The 19,316-nt window shown below is 39.5% G+C and overlaps 1 protein-coding gene across 3 annotated transcripts; it reads right to left on the reverse strand.

Moving 5' to 3' along the window:
* Positions 1-358: 358 nt before the first annotated feature.
* LOC132256485 (octopamine receptor beta-3R-like) lies at positions 359-17,677 on the reverse strand. Of its 3 annotated transcripts, XM_059752929.1 has the most exons (11): positions 16,974-17,677; positions 10,074-10,270; positions 9,716-9,783; positions 9,367-9,564; positions 8,961-9,236; positions 7,833-8,028; positions 6,950-7,772; positions 5,662-6,390; positions 2,879-3,082; positions 1,893-2,001; positions 359-1,550 (listed from the first exon to the last, which is right to left on the reverse strand). In XM_059752929.1, exons 2-11 carry the CDS (start codon positions 10,266-10,268, stop codon positions 1,337-1,339), a joined length of 3,012 nt encoding a protein of 1,003 aa, XP_059608912.1. In that variant the 5' UTR covers positions 10,269-10,270; positions 16,974-17,677; the 3' UTR covers positions 359-1,336. The 3 variants fall into 3 exon arrangements, with proteins under 3 accessions (XP_059608912.1, XP_059608929.1, XP_059608921.1); XM_059752946.1 differs by lacking the exon at positions 2,879-3,082; XM_059752938.1 differs by lacking the exon at positions 16,974-17,677 and having other exon boundaries at positions 10,074-10,292.
* Positions 17,678-19,316: the final 1,639 nt, after the last annotated feature.

Consider the following 19,316-nt stretch of genomic DNA (forward strand, 5'->3'; position numbering starts at 1 on the left):
ATAGAAGAGAAAAGAAGCTGTCGGAAAGTCAAATAAAAGACGACCTCATCTCCCAAGTTAGGCGCTTTTACCTTTTCGTTGAAGACATTTCATGACGAGTGCGAGGGAATTTCCTGGATGGAAAATGCTTTCTTCTCGAGAATGAATCTTCGAGTTCATTGGAAAATTAAGGCTTTTGTGCTGAAATTGAGAGAGATATTTTGCAAAGGAAATGCACGGAGAATATTCTTTTAACTCCATCTCTGAAACCATTCAGTGGAAAAGCTCTCAGGCAGCAAGTGAACCTTGTACAAATTTCATAGTATTCTCAATTGGATTGAAATGCACAGTGTAGGTGAGAGAAACTAAATACGCGTGTAAGCAGTTTCTCTGTATTTATTATATCCTCTTAAAATTATAATGACATTCTCAACAGAGTTTCTCTTGCGAATCTGGCGTAAATGCAAACCTATCAATATTCTCAATGAAATTCCTAATAGATTCTCTAATGCGACTATGCATAATGCTTTTCTTTCTGTCAAATAAGATGAATTCGCGGTTTTTGCCGTGAAAACACATGAGAACCTCATATCGTATAAATATTATAATCACAGCTAAATTTACCTCTATATTTATCAAATTCATGAGATTGAAATGAGAACTGGTAAAATGCATGCTCTAAAAAATCCTTACGTAATTTTACAAATTGCTTTACAAACTTCTGTACTCAATATTCATAAACTAATTTTGTGAGAGTTCTAGGGAAAAAGAATGTCCTACGTCACTTAGTTAAAAATCTTTCATCAAACATTTACGTTTATGTATTTGCTTATCAGAATCACTTTTATTACGTCACTCTCTCACACCAATCGTCAATCGTGTGGTGAATATTTCACAAATTTGTCTTAGTTATTCCGCATATTCGATTTTTGGAAATTCATATTATTCCTATATTACGTTTATGTTTTGGTGTGTAAATTACCGCAATATTACCACAATCTTGACTTACTATTATATACACTCAAAACGTTTATCTGACTCGGACATTTGTTCAGTTTTATTACGATATTTATTGCCATTTAACAGTGTTAAGTATATATATATATATATATATATGGCTACGTATCATACATACGACTAATACCAATCGGATATTATGTATATTCACAAGAATTACAAATAATAATTCTTACTAATTTATTGCGTGTATTGCGTCCTCAATTATACATAATTTACCACAGGAAACTTTTTATGAGGGAATATTGATGTGATTTTGGGGGTGTTCGTCAAATGTCATTTATTTGTTTTCGCACGTCCTCCAAGCATCCCTCAAGGGGGTTTGCCTGGGTGCCTATGTTCACACATAGTACGCACTGTAAGGGCTCTTCTTCATCCAGCAAGGGAACACACATTGGAGGGTATTCTTGAAGGCTTCCCTGAAGTCACGGTTGAAGTATGCATAAATTAGTGGATTGAGGGTGGAGTTGAAGTAGCCGATCCAAAATAGAACTGCCACTACAATATCTGGACATGGGCAAGCCTCCTCTCCGCACAGCGAAGTGATAACGTACCTGTGGTAAAAATAGACAAAATGAGATTTTTTGATGGTCGCCGAGAGATATAAAACGTCCACGTGGACGTTGTTTAACTCTTGATGGCTGGATTTCATGCAAAAACCACTCAAAATCCCACAAATGATTTCTGACTATGGCTCTCAAACTATTTCTCGCCGTCCTCGTGCTAACCTCACTCCCTGAGGAAGGCCAGATAAAACCAACCGATGGTCGATGTGCCATAATTCCATTAACCGGCTACGTCTCCACGAATGAGGTATCAGCAACTTTTGTACTTTCACGAGAGGGAATGGCGTCTGAAAAAACTGAAATTCGTGTAAAAATAAAGAAAGCAATTACCAGAGGAAGAATGGTAGCCAGCAGAGCAAAAACACGCCCATTATGATGCCTAGCGTTCTTGCAGCTTTGTGCTCAGCACGCCAACCCTTTGTTTGCCGAACGGATCCACCTGGAGGGAATTTATTATAAAAATATTCGTTAATTTTACCTGCCCTGCGATCACACACATTTCTGTCTATTTTACTCTCAGCGAGAAAGAGAAACACACAGAGGATTACAGACCAACATTCTAAAAGCCATGCAATCAAGTAAATCCTTTCAAACATCGTATATACTATAAATTGAGTTTCAATATTAAATCTGTGAGTTTATACGAAGCCTGACGCATTATGAATCTTGTCTCAGGAGCACATATCTTCGTGTTTGACTGCAGAATGACAGACGGTGGCAAATGTTGGATGTGTCATCAATTTATTTTTATTTGATGATGTGTTGTTGTCTGCCCATAATGTTAATGTAATGTATCAATGTGAGCCACTGTAATTTAATTTTGTTGTTGATCCACAAATGGCAATTATTTGTGTTGGCATCTCAATTTATTTGATAAAGCCAGGATGGGCGGCGAAAAAATTTAGGGTGGCGATGTGTAACCCAATATGAGCAATAAATAGATTTTGTTGATGCATTTATATACTTATCGTAATGCTATATTGGTTACAAGCGGAAAGCTCGATGCTGGAAGTTACATGATTGTTATGATCCACAGGCAGAAATGTTTCAAGCATTTGCTAGCAACTCTATATATGTAGAGACTCTTTTTATTGGCAATTGTATTGCATTGGGAGAAATTACTTTTCAAATTGAATATAGAGAGCACTATGGAGCGAAGAAGACGCTAAATATATATATAGGAAGAGGTATAGAACAGAAAGCCAAAAATAGATACATATGTATATAGCTATCTAAGCTAAGGGTAGAATATAGCAAGATGCCATGATAATTAATTACTGCAATGATAGTGAACTATAGAAGGTAATTCAACTAACCTTTAGGTGTCGTTTGTAAACTATCACCCTGACTTGATAAGTTATCGCGTCCGGAAAAAAACCATAACTTTCTTTTACGCTTTATGGCCGTGGAATCCTGTTCTTCCCAACAACCGGATTCATCATCGATTACGACACAAATTCCGCCACGTCTAATCTGGCTAGTTGTGGCAGAAGGAGTGGAATAAGTATTGTGCTGTGGACCTAATTTATTGCAAGATATACACATACTTTATTTTATGTACAGGCGATTCTTCTTTGAGACAAATGGTCTAGGCAATAGACATTTAGGTGAGGGACATGTATATAATGTCGTGAGAATTACTCTTCTTCACCCCTCTCAGCACACACACAGGCACATAACACGGATGTATAATCCCATAATTGAATGTAGAAAGCAACTACCTCCTACAAATAGCTTTTGAAGAGTTATAAATGGGCCCATGTATTTCTATGTCAACTTGAGGCCCTGTCTTCCTCCCAAGGCACCACTTCATGGAACCGACATCCTGGGGAAATATCTCTTGTGTCCGGAAAAGGGATTTTTCAAAATACCCAGACAGAGCACCACCATCTGTTAGACCCGTGATGGTCAGCCACCCGAGCCATTAGATGCGAAGTAGAACGGAATCTCAATTGAGTTATTGAATAATTACATTGAGGGAGAACATAAGATATTAATTGAAGAAGCCTTTAAATTAAATATAACTTCCTGTGCTTCATATTCATTTGTGCAACACGGAGCATTTGTAGAGCACCTTGATTCAGACTAGATTCATGAGAATTTGTAAAATTCAGTTGAGTCATGTAGTATAGGAAGAATTGTTATAGTCATTATAATTATTCTTGAGCGTAATAAATTCTGAGAAGTGCTGACACTCCCCTTACTATTTGGCGATTTATGTTACCTGAGTTATGCGTGAAAATTAATTACACTTTATATTGTTGTGTGAATAGGGGTGGTCAATTTTAAACTAAGTTTATGTTAATTAATTTTAATGAACTTGTGCAAATTGTGAAATTCATTTGGAAATACTTGAGAATTTATCCGCAAGAGCTTGATCTGCGTGTTTTGTGTAAGAAACATTATGTATGAAATCGCACATGACTTTTCCATACTCTGTCTAAAAACCCTAAAACATCTTATCCAAAGCTCCAATATTCATTCATAAAGAAATACAATCACTGCCTCGTATACACCACAGAATGTATCATCCAACTGAGACTGTATATGGATTTCATGCGAATATTGTAATTAATCACGTATTCACATTTAAACAATTGAGTTGGAAAAATTTTAATAATTTTCATTACACGGAATAAAAACTCTAAATTAAATTAATTTGGTCTGGTGTGGCATGAATCATGTGAAAGTATGTGGAGCAAATTTAATTGATTTTCACGTACAAAGTTTCCGTACAGGTACTTTTGTGAAAATAAAATTTAGTTAAAATTTCTCCCTCATGAATTAATTAATTCCCGCCAATGACGATATTTTCATTGTTAGAGCTGGTTTGCTGTGTGAACATGAGCTTGTCACCTAGCGTCCTCGCTGACCCCGAAAGAATTTCCCAGAATTTAGCCTGAGCAAAGATAGGAAAGAGACATCCTGACTGTCTTCATTCTATGAATATTCAGTGACTGTCTGGGGAGGAGTGGACGGGGTTGAAACGTCTCCTCAAGATATTTCCCCCTCGATTCTCGTGTACATATTTCCGAGAAAATTTCCATCTGTATTCTTGTCTTCTACTTCTTACGCACGCGGAACATAATCACTCATTTTCTTAGACAATGCAGAAGGCTCGCAAAGTCTCTCAAGTCAATTTGGAGCCTACACTATTACTTGGAGATGGCACTGTGAATAGAACCAATAATCCTTGGAAAATATTCGCACAGTTGAAGAGAGAGCCAAGTCAAAATAAATAGCATCAAAACAATATGGGGGGAAAAATACAAAGAATAAATAAATATTAAAAGCTTAAAGCTAAACAACCTTCCTTTCGCACATTTTTCCTAATGCCTGATCAAATTTACAATTCCCCCGTGTTTTCTTTTGCCTCCCCCTTTCTGCCCAACCGCAGAGAATTCACCTCTCTAAACGCTGTCTTGTCTGTGAAGTATGTGTGACTGTGGGTTTGACGGTGTTACCTCGTTTTCTTTCTCTCACTCACATGAGCAGTGTTGGCAAATTACGTTACGCGCGCGAATCGTCTTCCCGTTTCGTTCGATTGGCATATCGAATCGATTGAATCGCCAATATTTGATTGACGCAATTTTAACCACTTGGCGACGTCGAGCTCATCAATAAGGACTTGATGTATTGCTATGCACTTGTATTCATATTTTGAGTTCAAAATAAGAGTAATCAACACTTTTCTGGATGATGTAAAATATCACAGCACAAATCATGCCACACAATCAGAAACTACTAAAGCTGTCCAAGCGGAGGAAATTTAGAAAAGTTTGAATTGTATGTGTCAAAATCAGAGATAAAATATATCAATGGTTTTTCAATACAGTGCAATGCTAAGCTACAAGTTGAATATTTAGAGAAAATTAGATTTCCAGTCTTTTGTTAGAAGTGGGAAAATTGTATAATGTTTTAGGGGTAATTCAACAACACTGCTTATGGACACACATTCTCGATTCCTCAGCAATCATCTAAACACTGAAGTGTGTGTGAAGTTAGTGAAATTGATAGAATTAATTTATCTGTGAGGATGAAATTATGTTTGAGGATAGGTGGGTGGTGGGGGGAGTAGAGAAAGAGATGCTCAACATACTTGCGGAACTGGTTGATCGACGCGCCGCTGTGCCATCGTTTCCCTCGTTATTCTCCTGACAGAAATTTATTACATTCACGTCATATGTAACAGCTGATGGTCGCCTGAGTCGTGCTCCTGTTTCATCTCGTCTCAATAAAGCACTTGGTGATTTTAATTTCATACCACTCGACTCATCCATGGACTCTCGCCGAAACTGACCATCCTCATCATCTGGTGATGTGGCTTTCGTGGGACTCGTGGCGTTCAGTGTGGAGTCCATTATGATCTCCGGCTTGGCGCCGAGGATCGCCGGATGGGCCGCGTTGCCCGTGACGATGTCCAGGGAGAGCGTGGAAGCGTTGCTGAGATGTGGCGCGTCGAAGGTGATGGGCGTGAATGCGACTGTGGCGTCAGGAAGGTCGTCCGGCTGGAGGGATTGTCTAATCGGCTCGAGAATGCCGCCGCTGGATATCTTGTGCTCCTCCTCATTGAGGTCCATCAGCAGAAACTTATTAGGCGACACCATGTCACTGATCAGGACCACATCTGTGCTCCTCGGAGTGCTCTCGTCATGCTTCTGCATGGCATTCGTGGAAGAATTCATAAAATCAATCATACTGATATTTACATTGTTGGGAGCGACTTTGGGAGCTTCTGTGGATATGCTCTCAGCAAATTGCCCGTCACCATCACCACAGGAGTCTATGCTAAACTGTCGCTCTTCATTGTCACCAAAATTGAGGAGTCCTGCATACAAAGCAAGAGAATAGAAACTCGTGAGTTTTTCAGTAATGAAATTCAAATAAAATAGAAGAGATTTCTTGACTTTTTCCCATTACACTTGGTTTATATTGTTTTAATAGGGTATCCTCAACCAAACCCCATCAACATAAATAATTAATAAAAAGCCACTCTTTTCATCCGACACTGCTTCTCTTTGACTTGTAAAACTAATAAATGCATTGTGTTGAAGTTGCTCCGGGGAGGATGTGTATAAATAAAATGCCCATAATGAAGTTTCACAACTCTAATTGATACAGTAACTCAAACATGGGGTGAAATGCCACTAATGGTAGTAGAAAATGTGTTTTTACCAAAGAGAATTATCTGGTCTCAAATTGATATTTATCTCAAAAATTACCTTAATTGCTCATGGTTTTAAAAAGATGATACTTGGTTAACTTATTCAACCCATAATAAAATTAAATCTTGCCACATCTCAGAGTTTATCATAAGAAAGTGTGCCAGGAATTCGTTTCTAATCATTCTAATAATGCTTCCCAGATGTTTTAGCTATTGTTCTCACCTATAAGGATGTCAGGGGTGTCTGATTGCCTTTCTGTGGCAAAAGCCGTGTCACTTCGTGCCTCATTACCCTCGCTAAGAACTCTCGGTCGGGATTGCTTGGTGTTGGCCCGTTTCTGAGTGGAAGTATCCTCGAAGTTCCCATCGCTGAATACTCGCATTCGCTGTTGCGACGACAGACTAGACTTCTTCCCGCGTCCGATAAGATTTTTAATCACGTCCGTCTTGATGGTAATGGCCATCTCGCTCTTCACACTGGTTTTCTTCACCTTGTTGCCACCATTAGGGCTGCACGATATGAGAAATTCTGAATCCGAAAGGGTGGAACTGACATTGGCGTCGGGTTTGTGCTTCAATGCCAAGAAGTCAGAATCACTGAGCGCTCCAAATGGCACTTTGGTATATTTGAAGTTGTCCTTGGAGCCTTTGTCGAGGGATGCATCGTCGATGTTGTCGAAGGAGGCCTTCGATGCATCGTCTGTCATCAATGATGGCGTATTCTTGCGACTCTTGCCATTCAGGCTTGAGTGGAGGTACTCGAATGGCTGTCGAATGAGATTGGTCTTGGAGAAGAACGGCTGCAGGAAGTTGTTGAGCTTCTGGTGCTGCTGCTGTTGCGACTTTATCCTCAGTGGCTCGCTATCTGAGCTCTTGAGATACTTGTCAATGCCCACAATTGAGGGCGCCGAGTCTGTGTGGGACATCTTCTCGTGCTGCAGCTCCAAGTCACGCAAGTCAATACTGCTCCTGCTCAAGCGTCGAGGTGGAATCGGCGACGGCACCCTCAATTCGTCATCATTCTCAGTCGAAGGGAACACTTGTATCTGCAATGAGGCGAAATTATGTGTCGGCTATGATGAAATGCGGACAAATGAGCAACTTACCTCGACGTTACTGACGGAACTGTGACTATCACGTCGTAGCTGCTTCAGAGTCAAGTTGAGATCACAGTCACTGGGATGCAGATAATTCATATGATGAGTGTGATGCATGTTGTGCTGAGTGTGGGCCAAATGAACACTATTCAGCAGAATATTCGAGCTGGTCCGACTTAGGGCTTTTCGCTGACGAACAGCTTCTCTGTGGATCATATGAAAAGTTGCGTTACAATTTCATCAATGTCGGTGAAGCACTCTATGATTAAAACATCACTCAGTACGCATATCAAATTCCATCAATACTGAATAGAATTGGCGTGGGAATGTTTTCCCGATTTACTTAAAAACACATTAAAAGCACATTATATATGGATGTTTTCTTAAGAAAACCTCCAACAAATGAGTTATTTTCTTTCATTTTGCTTATTATCCCCCAAATTAATTCACAGAATATTTAATCATATATTTCATAAAATATTTGCTGCGCGTGTATTTCTTTTCGCCTCAAATACCCTTTGTGACTTTGAGGAGAAGGAAAAACAGTGTGCTCTGAGGCATTTTAATTTCCCCGAACTGTAATTTACGCAGAAACTTTGCAAATCCTCCGCTGTACAAATTAAGGGGAGTCTTCAAGGTGTGATAATATTGCGAGACTATTATAGCAGAGGATTCCTATCCAAATTTGTACAACACCTCACATGGGAGGAATTTTCTTTAGTTGTGACAAATTAGTGCAAATTTTCTTTGTACGAAATAATTAGTTCCATGCCGTAAATTGCCATCAAAGAGGAAAGTTTTGATGAGATAATTAGGTGTGTTTCACCATCAGAAACCAAAGACAAAGAGGACATTCACAAGAATTTTAATCGACAGATCTTACTTGAAAGTTTGTGCTCAAAGCCTCAAAATTTATGTTTCAAGAGGTTTTTTCTGCTATTGCAGTCGGTAAATTGTTTTCATTTGTTGACAGAAACAACTTCAATTGATACACTTAATTAAAATTGTGTGTTTTTCCCAACCGATTTGCACCAATTGGCATCCGAGAGTGGTTTTTTGGATGGGTTAATCGCCCTTGGGGCGCGATATGCGAATGAATAGCAAATACAGCGGATATTGGAGTTGGCTGCTGCATACCTGTAAATTCTGCAATACATGGTGATCATAACAACTCCCGGTATCCAAAAACTGACACTACTCGAAATTATTGCGTACGTCTTGTTTACGATGAAAATACATGTGTCCGGGTGTTCCTCCATGAAACGGAGGTGCTCCTCCGTGGTGTACCAATCCAAAAAGATTGGCGTGAAGGAAATGAGAGCAGGCAATAGCCATACGTTTGCTAACATGAGAAAAACTGTACGATGAGTCATATACAGCGGATACTCGAGAGGACGAACTATTGCATAATACCTGTTGGGAGAGAAGAAGGAAATACGATGGAAATTGAATAAAAACGTGCAACTGAGACCCTCAGCGGGGGGCCTCGATGGCAGAGTAAAAGAGGGCAAAAGGCCAAATGGAGTGTATTGACTTCAATTACCGATCAACGGAAATACAACACAGATGGAGGATACTCGCTGTGGAGAAGTAAACGTCTAAACTATTCCACACGTTACACATGAAGGCACCGAAAAGCCATCGTCCCCACAATTCCACCGATGCATTGAACGTCATTGCACAGAGGGCTACCAGCATGTCGGCCATCGCCAGTGAGACTACGAAGTAATTTGTGATAACCCTGAAAAGTACGAGGTTAACGCTGTATTGATTGAGCTGACAAGCGCGTAAACATTGTAGAGATCGATATGATTGGATGAATTCTTAACGTAAATTTCTAGTTCTCAGGGGGTCTAATCGCCCCAGACAGCTTAAAAGGGGTGGTAAATCACCTCAATTTCCGGTTTCTCCGAACGGAAATTATTACGAGCGCATTGCCAAGAACAGCTCCGAGAATAATCTGGAAAAATACAGAGACGACAGGGGAGAGGTAAAGCGTTAATAAATCGCTAATTAATTATTTAAATGCTATTTCGCCATATGAAAGGCAGGCCTCCATTTATTCGCAGGCACACCACACATTCGACAGACAATTAGCCACTTTTCTACCCAACCAGTAATTCCCTACTTATTTATTCTTTTTCTTCCGCCCCCTTCGCCCCCACACACACACATATGGGGAATTATCGATGGTGGAGGAAATGAAAGGAACAAATAGAACGATTTATAACAATATGCTTAGAGACTCACCGTTCCAAATATAAAACCCTTAATACAAAGAACTATTATGAATAATTTGCTGTTGTCTTCATCGGCGGTGGTAATTCGCTCGATGATGGACGTTGAAGAATTAGGGCCGATAAATCGTGTGTCTGACGATTGTATTGTGAAATTGTCATGCTGCTGAGGAACATCAGTAGTCACAAGCGACATCTCCTTTATCATATCTACATTTTGGAGTAGAGAGAGAGAGAAAAGAAGAACTTATGAATGTAAGCATAATATTTGGCCCCATTGTCCTGAGAGCGATGAATGGCAAGAATGATATATGACTCTCATTAATTATGTTCCATTTTCTCGAAACACAATTTTTGCAAAAAGAAATCCCTCAAGTACCGGAAAACATTGTTTACACCAACATAAGCGATCCTTCAAGCGAATTTGCTTGACGTAGTAAAAAAAAATCATTGCGGGAGTTGTAAAACCAGGCGGAGCAGCCTTTGAACACTCTATAATTCTATTAGTTATTTTGTGAGACTGGAGATGCTTTTAGACTCGAAACCACTGCAAGTGTTTATGAAAATTCAGGAAATACCTGTAAAATCGACCCAAATATTTGATGAAATCTGTTGAACCATAAATTTCCATTATGTCACCAACGGTCAAGTTAAAGCGAAACATTGTATCGTTTTAATTTCCACTGTGAAAATGCCCCGGAACGAGAAAATTCATGGTGAAATCACAATGAAGGTAACTGAGTAGAAGGGTGGCGTGAGTGGGTGGCATTCGCCAATAAAAATTGCGCAAAGTGGCTAAAAAGTTTGAAAAATAATTGTTGAGTTTGAGCGAAACTCATCCAAGATGGGGCAACTTTCGATCTAATGAATGGGGAAGTGAATGCATGCTGACAAAACTTTTAAATAAGCTCATAGACATACTTTTAATTAAAGAAAATATTAAATACTTCCGAAAGGACGAGTGGCCAGCGGGTGGGATCTGGTTCAATCTGGATGGTATTTTCCACCTGGGAAACGTGATACTTTTGTGCACACATTTTCTCAACTAGCAAAAAATTAATTAAAAATATCGGTGGTGTTTCGCTCCTTTACAAACTCCATCCATACAAATGCAAACAATTTGTATACACATACAACACTGCCTGTAACCCAGGTAGCAATGTGTGACTGAACTTTAAAGGCCACTCCGGAATGCTCTTTTGGGCAAACAACTCTGTCTTTAAAATATGGAAATTCACGTGAAATGATGTATTTTACAGAAAACTCCTGCGTAAAGATGTAATATAAAGTGGGTTGCGTACGAGGAGAAAACGTTTGCTCGAATAAAAAGGAAAATACATTCAGAAAAATATGTGCTTCCTTTTCGAGCGAGAAATACCAAAATCTACACATAGCTTTTCAGAATATACGTCGTTATTTGGTTTCAATCTTATGAATAATTGTATACCAAACTAATAGTTATACTATGAAAATATGAAGGAATTGTCTACAATTTCATTTAAAAGGCTTTCGCGTAGATAAACAAACAAAGAAATCAATTACTTATTAACATTTTTCTGTATTTAAATTGGCCTCTGTGCAAATTTCCTATCTCATTGAATTACATGGAATTATTGATTGCCTGTAACTCCCGTTTTTGATGAGCTCTGTAGCGGCATATAGAGAATTTTCCCCGAATGATATTATATATGTATGTATGCGACTTAATTTAAGCAAATATTGAGCAAATTCAAACATTTGCCAGATTATGGAATTTGAAGAGGGCTTACACCGCGCGTGGGAGCAGTTGCATTGACTTCCGCCATGAGTCTCGACCTGATGCCCAGATTGGATTGAAGTGAGGAATACGATTTTATTGTTAATTCTCAGTATTCACATCGTGAGCACGGTGCCTAATTGAATGTAGGCCACTTGCAGATTGGAAATTACCGTGAAAATGGAGTGAATGACATGGTCAACAGTCGCAGGAATGGAGTACCAATATTTAACTATTCACAAACGGCTGAATATTAATTAACTATAAACAATGCAAATGGGGTGGATTAATAAAACAACTGGAGTTTATTGTAATAAATATTAATTATAGCAAGTGAAAGAGCAGCGATGGGTGTGCGAGGGAGAAAAACTTGCCTATGAATGCATGATGAGAAAGTTTTCGTATAAAGCTTTACGCCCAAACTAAAACCGCACACGCTTTGAGGAAATTCGATTAGATTTATGCCAAATCCGGGAGATTTGCTCTCTAACAACTTTTCCCTGCCGAAGGTAAATTATCCATTTACTTAGTCGAGCACCCGATTAGATAATATTTTCTTATTAAGCTCGAAAGCATTTGCGGAGAAACTTCGTCAATGAATAGTTTGTCTGAGTGTATGCGGGACGAGATTTATTCGGATAATTCTCAAGTTTTCCTAACATCCCATATTAAACATTATGAATCATAATCTCGGCAGAAAAGTTTAAAAATCCACTCGTTAGTTCATATCTCGGGCAAATATAAAAACACACAGAAAGAGAGAGGAAACTCGTGGAGATTGAGTAATGGTAAGAAAGAGAAAGTTTTCACTGGAACTGAAGGTCTCTCGAGGACGAAATGTTGTTGCTGCGAAGACGGAAAAAAGAATCAAGATTTACGCTCTTTCCACCCCTCACAGTTTGTCTTTTTGAATATCTCATGCTCAATAGCATTTCACAAAATCTCTCCAATGAGCCTAATATCATAAAAGTCTCTTCATATTGTTGAGAAAATGGGTCTATATAAGGCAAGAAAGACTTGCCTGCCTCGTCTAAATTGGAATCCTCCTCCCGGCAAAAATTGAATATGCTGCAAAATTGATTGTTTGGCAGAATTCACAGGCAAATGGGGAAAATCAGCATTTTGTATCGTAACTTGTGAAATTCTGATCCCTTGTGCAAAATCAATCTTCATATCTCAAGTGCAAACATTGTAGTCTCTGCAAAGAATTCCTTTTTTTCCCCTGTCCCAGGCCTCAAAGCTGCAAAAACCCCGCTGCTTTGTCTTAATTTGCTGTGATGGAAGTCCTTTTCGCCCGCGGAGTCATTAGGAAATGTTTATTTTATTGCTCCAATTCACTTTGGGGCGCCTCACGAAGAGGGTATTGTTATAATCCATCGGTTTTTTAATTATCCGGAATATTTATCAACCCCGCAATCCATCAAGTGGTAAATTCCCCATCGTATTCACGCAGATTCACATAAATCATTAGCACATCCGTTTTTCGAATGCTGCGAGAATTATGAACTTTCAATTCGCTTTATTGTATTTTCCTCCCCAGCTAATTAGGCGCAGTGCGTGGGTCACATTAGCGAATTGAATTTGCTTAGTGGACTCTAAATATTTCACGAGAATCTCCGTCAGTTTGTTCTCCTGCTCGTTCTTAATACATTTTGTACAATGGGCGATTGCGTGTCGAAGGACAATCAGAATCTTACACATTTTCCGTGAAAACTACATGAGGATATTATTATGTAAAGGCACAGCACACACCCAACTCACACAATCTTCCAATTCATGTTCACAAAAGAGTTCAGACACCGCCGAAGCACTCCTAAATAATTCTGATTGTGTTATTTTTAATATTGTGCTACTCACCCAAAAATTATTGAACATTTCTAAGCTCTTTTCTTCTCACCTTTGCTCTTTTCTACATGTGATTTCTTTTCATGAGAATCCCTTTTTTCCACGAGAGCGAAATACCCAACTTTTCCAACGTTTAGGGGAGAAGCAGCCTTGGAAGCAGCGTGAAGTGATATGATTCCAATGTGCTGTGTAACCACTGACTTTACATTTCTAGCGCACCTCTTTGACGAACGATACAATTTTAGATGACACCAGCGTTGATGGCCTGTAATTTATTTACGCCAGGCTCTTTCATGAAAACTTTCATATTGTGACCCGTGAGGCTTGAAATGCTCATTGAATTCGCCTCTCCCGTACTGCTGGTATTCTTCCCTTCAGGCGCACGTATTTGAATGCCGGGCTGGTTGGCGGTGATTCGGGCGGGTGGAAGAGGGAAAGTATCAATTTGAGAAATTGTGAACAATGTGAATAATATTGCAAGTACATGTACGTATGTAGTGCGGGCTCAAACGCAAAACTTGTGCTTGTGGGTGGCGGCGAGGAAAGTTGAACGGGGGGAAGTTGAATTTCAATGGCAATAGCGACACAATACCATTGGCGCCGCTTTCAAGGAGAGATTCCTCGAGGGTGTTGTGGAGGCAAAAAAGTCTACCAAACACGGTGAAATTACAAAGAATGCGGAAGAAGCGAGTGAACTCTGTGTATGGGAGGCACAATCAAGGAAATGCTATCAATTGGGAGGAGGTTTGCGCACGCATTAAATATGCCCACGGTGGGCGGTATAGAGAGGCCCGTAAACGGCAAGTTTAGTGGGATGAAAAAAAGTCCAAAGTAACTTCTTTTTATGCGAAAATAGACGGAAGTTGCTGATTTTCTCATTTTGTGGATTCCCACATTCGCGTGCTCTTTCATCCGAACTTATTTCATTTCGCAAAAATAAGGCGGGCTCCTCAACTTGAAAACATCTTGATACTATCGCCTCGAGTTCCATTCGGCAGTTCATAACATCCTCGCCAATGTTTGTCAATGACGATTTCGAGAAACCATTTCACCCCGAAAACACATCCTTCACACACTGCTTCAACGCCTGTGTTCTGCAATTTTCACTCCCTTCACCTATAACGCGAGCATACCAAGGCGCTCCCCTAACTTGACATGTTTGTGAGTGAAAGTTCAAAAATCGTGTAATTATGCACACTCTTTGCATGAAATTGTGTTTTGCCTGATACATATTAAATCTGCGGCAGTGGCCCAATTAAATTTTAAAGGCTGTACACATTCAATCACTCTCAAAGTTTTAGCCACATTTTGATCAAAGAAAATATCTGAAAACTCATTAAACTTAAGCAATTCACGAAGCTTTGCCGCTCGTTGCAACTTCCACAGCAAATCACTGTCGACAGTACTCGTGGAGGAAATAAAGGTTATTCGCTGAAAGAAAATATTTCACAGAGAGAATATTCAATTTCTAATTTCATTAGGATATCATTTAATTTATGTTCAATCGTGGTTTTTTCTTTATATACTAAATCCGACGGTTCAACATCAAGAAGAAGGTGTGATTTGGCTTTTTCATCATCGATATGCAAATACACAGGAAAGCATCTGTGATTTAATCTATTTATATATGCTACATTGAGGATTGGAGTCAACAGAATCAATGATTCATTCGATGTGATTGATGTAATTTGCCAATTTGCGTAATTAAAGCAAACGATTTTATTAATATACTGAGGAAATAATACACGTATAGTTAATTTTTAATTTTTCTGATGCTTTAAGGAGAGATTTCGATGGTAATCTGAACAAATAAATTTGATTTCGCACATTTATTTGGTAATATATCAGAGCTAATTTTTATTCAAAAATTTTCTACCATCATTTCAGATTTCTCCATGCATACGAAATTTTCTTCCACATGTGTTCTCTTCACACGCAAATATCGAAAAACTATGTGTTATGAGTAGCCCTACAATAAATCTGCAATAGATTTAAATCGAAAGAAAACATATATTAGGGAAAAATATTTTCTTTGTATATTTCCTCAATAACAGTGCCAAGTTGGGTGTTTTTTTTCGTGTTGAGAGTGTGCCCTTGTCGGACGAAATGTGTTTTTATTGATGTGTATTCCTCGACGGAGAGACCATAAATCCTTCTTGAACTTGTGATCGTGCTGGGAAACGGAAAATCTGCACCACCAGCATTATATACGAGTGGAAGAAATCAATTAAAGCACATAAGAAATTTTCTATCAACATCGAACAGCTTTAAATATTTCCCATGTTTTGCTGCCTATTGCGGTGCGAGAACTGTGTTTCTGGGGGCGTATAATTTATCATCGGGTTAGTTTTTATCCGTGGGGAAATCGGGCTGGAATGGATTTACCTGAGCATCGGAGATTTTGCGCGGGAATATTGCCTTATCATGGCCAAAGATTAGAACGCGATTGAAAATCGAAGAATAATTAAGTGACTTTGCAAGGGAGGCTTTTTACGCGTGTCTGTGGCACATCTCTATAGCGGTGGCTGTAGTAAAATAGGTGAAAAGGTGTGTACCAAAGTGGAAAATGATTGGGAGATTTCGATGTGTGCTTACGAATTATCTTTCGAGCTTTTCAAGCAGTCACAGCTACTGCAATTTATTTGGGAACTGACTAATTCCCAGACTGATTTATCATTTGAAAAACGTAGATATATCCTCCGGACATTGCTAAACGACGCAGAATAATTCCACAATAATCATTGAGACGATGGTAGATAAGTTATAACCTACAATTTTTCTTCATTTTCTTATAACTTCCTATCTCAAAAATGTCTCCCTATTTTTTATCAGTAGCAGTCAGTAATTTAGTGTTCTCCAATGCTAATCAAACACTTTAATTTCTCTCCGACAATCGGCCTATCGAGTTGACCATCGAATGAATCCCAATTCTCGGAAGCGTTCCGCATTCCAAATCCATCGTGAAGTATTTTTCGTGGCAGAAGCACCTCTTGTCCATCAGAGATGAGCTTATCTGATCTATACGGGGGTGGATGATATTGTAAGAGTGCCTGAATGCTATTCATCAAGCCCCGAAGAGTCTACACATCAATTCATACAACGGATCACACTCACTCAGTCTCACTTCATCGGATCCACCCCTCCAGTCCCGGCGCGGTATTTTAATACAATGTGTGACGAAACATGAACGAAATCTTTTAAAATCAATATTAACATCCGAAAATAAATTTCATTTCGGCCGAGGGAGAGAGCCTACGACGATGGGAGGGAGACGGGATTTTCTTTCAAGTCTCTGCGCCGTGGGCCATTTACCTGGAATATAGTGAGAACTGCAACACTCCTGACGCAACTTCCATTCACATTTTCGGCTTGTTTATCGACTCCTCTAAGCCAGAGTCCTCACATAGCATAGAGAGGCCTCTTGGTGAATAATTCACTCCACTTGAGGGTGTGATGCAGCGTGAACTTAAACCGAGAGAATTGTACCAAATTAAATGGAGTAGAAAAATTGAGGAGGCAGGCAAAGCAGCAATTTGAAGAGAATTCCCACACTGGGTATGGGCTAAGGTATGTTGATTTTTCCGTCTGTCGGGGGGTGAAATTTCACTTGAAATCGACCAGGAGTAATCCGCATAAATCTCCCTCGGAGTCTCGCAATCTCGCCGCTCTTACTTACTTGGGGTATCATGTGAAATTGCAATTCTCACTGCCATATGCACACACCATAACCCTTCATGGGCCAAACCAGAGTAAATCACAACTTTTCCTCTACTTCATTTTTCACACTTTGGCCAAATCTCACTCCCCCTAGTCGTCTGCAGGGCTCCATGGGTGAGCCGGAATGACACACAAACCTCTACTAAGCACACTCACTGTCCATTTTTCACTTCCTTTTCCACCTTTTCCTCCCTACCACACCGCCAGCAACATCTTTCCAGCCAAATCTCTGCACTTTTCACACAGAGACTGTCCACAGGAAAACCATGAGAGTGAGAGACTCGAGATCGGGATGTTCGTTCTGGCCAGCGCTCATTTGCAAACTGATTTGGCACGACACAAATATTTTCTCACGAAGCCTCGTCGACGGGAGCTTCTGAGAATTTTCCGGGTAGTCCCGGTGGCGAGACAGGGATGGAGAGCCTTCCCCACGAGCGACAGAGACCACACGCGAGCTTCCACCCTGAAGTTTATGTGGCGTATTCATGTCGGCACACGGAAATGAGCGCGCAAAAGTGAAAGCTTTCAATGCTTTTAGGAAAAGTCTCCCATGAATTTTGGAGACTTTTTTCATGACGAGAAAATCCCTCAATCCACATCATTTACCCCAATCCACGTTTCGCTGCCACGTTCTTGGGTAGATGAGGAAAAAAAACCTCTTATGGTTTTCGGCTCAGCCACAAAAGACATCCTCCCATCTGTGACGTGCTATTTGCCCACAATCGACACCAAAAACTGTGGCGCACATGTTACAATATTTGGAGTGTCTGTTTGTTGTTTCACAATTATAAAAATTCCTCACCCTGCATCCACCTTTTAACTATTCACGCGCTATACACTGTCAGGCCTCAGGTGTTGAAGAGACTCACTGAAAATTCTTCCACGGCACATCTTTCCGTGGGAGTTTTTGAAAGTGTAGCGAAAGTACACAATTTACCATATTTTCTTAATCCCCCCAAAATTCCCATTTGATCTCCAATTGTGGCTCAAGGTGCTCCACTTGGTCTCAGTTCTCAGTCAGCATCCCATCAGAGACGATCAGTCACAGAGTTCACACAGTTCTTAGAGTGCAAGAGAGCCAAATGGAGACTCATTTGCGGTAGTTTCAATTTGTGACCGCCAATTAACGAGTATACAGGGCACTTTTACTCGTTATTGCGATCACATACTGAAACTAAACCGTGCACAGCAGACACGCCTGGGGGTATTTCGTGTGAAAAATCACACAACCCTCTTTATCCTCACCATTGAAAGGTATTCCAAAGTGAGATTAACAGATACACAGGACAGAAAATTGCAAAATTGAGGTGAAAATTAGTTTTCACGAATGAATGCACAGAGTTCGCTTGTGGAGAAGCACATTTTTTATCCAACACACCGATGACAACTTACCAATTTTCGCTTTGCTCTGGTTTTTTCCGCACATAAAAACTTTTTACAAACGGATATTTCTGTTATTATACAGGAAAAAAATCACACACCATTCACTTGAAAGAAAATTAAATTTACGAACATACAAGTAAATTACTTGCCTTCTTATCTCTTTTGTCTCTTTTCTTGTTCAACATGAATACTTTTGAGTTCATTTCACAATCGATGTTCTTCTAGTATAGACAAAAAGCACTTCGAATGAAAAAAACTCAGCACAAACATGCTGCCACTTGATTAAACTCAACGCATAAAACGGCACTAAGTGAGATTGTGAAGTACAGGTATTGGTGAAAATGAAAAAACGCTTCACTTTAAGGTGCTAAAATTTTAAAGACCATAAAATGCAAAACCTTAGCTTATAGCTATAAATGATAAATGACTTTTTTGACACTTTTCTCCCAGATGATCCCAAATTGGAACACAGTGTGGATGGAAAAATATGTAAATAGAGCCAGCTTTTATATTATATGTCTCGAAAAAAAGTGAAAGTGCTGGAAATAGCCCGAT

This window comes from Phlebotomus argentipes, unplaced genomic scaffold, assembly GCF_947086385.1.
Source record: "Phlebotomus argentipes unplaced genomic scaffold, Phlebotomus argentipes genome assembly contig_6, whole genome shotgun sequence".
Classification (NCBI taxonomy): domain Eukaryota; kingdom Metazoa; phylum Arthropoda; class Insecta; order Diptera; family Psychodidae; genus Phlebotomus; species Phlebotomus argentipes.

Excerpts from the sequence above, each read along its gene's own strand:
- LOC132256485 (XM_059752929.1), bottom strand. The coding sequence starts at position 10,268 with ATGATAAAGGAGATGTCGCTTGTGACTACTGATGTTCCTCAGCAGCAT. Across the intron at positions 2,002-2,878 it reads TTTACAAACGACACCTAAAG|GTGGATCCGTTCGGCAAACA; the intron begins GTTAGTTGAATT and ends AATTCCCTCCAG. Across the intron at positions 1,551-1,892 it reads TGGCTACCATTCTTCCTCTG|GTACGTTATCACTTCGCTGT; the intron begins GTAATTGCTTTC and ends TTTTTACCACAG.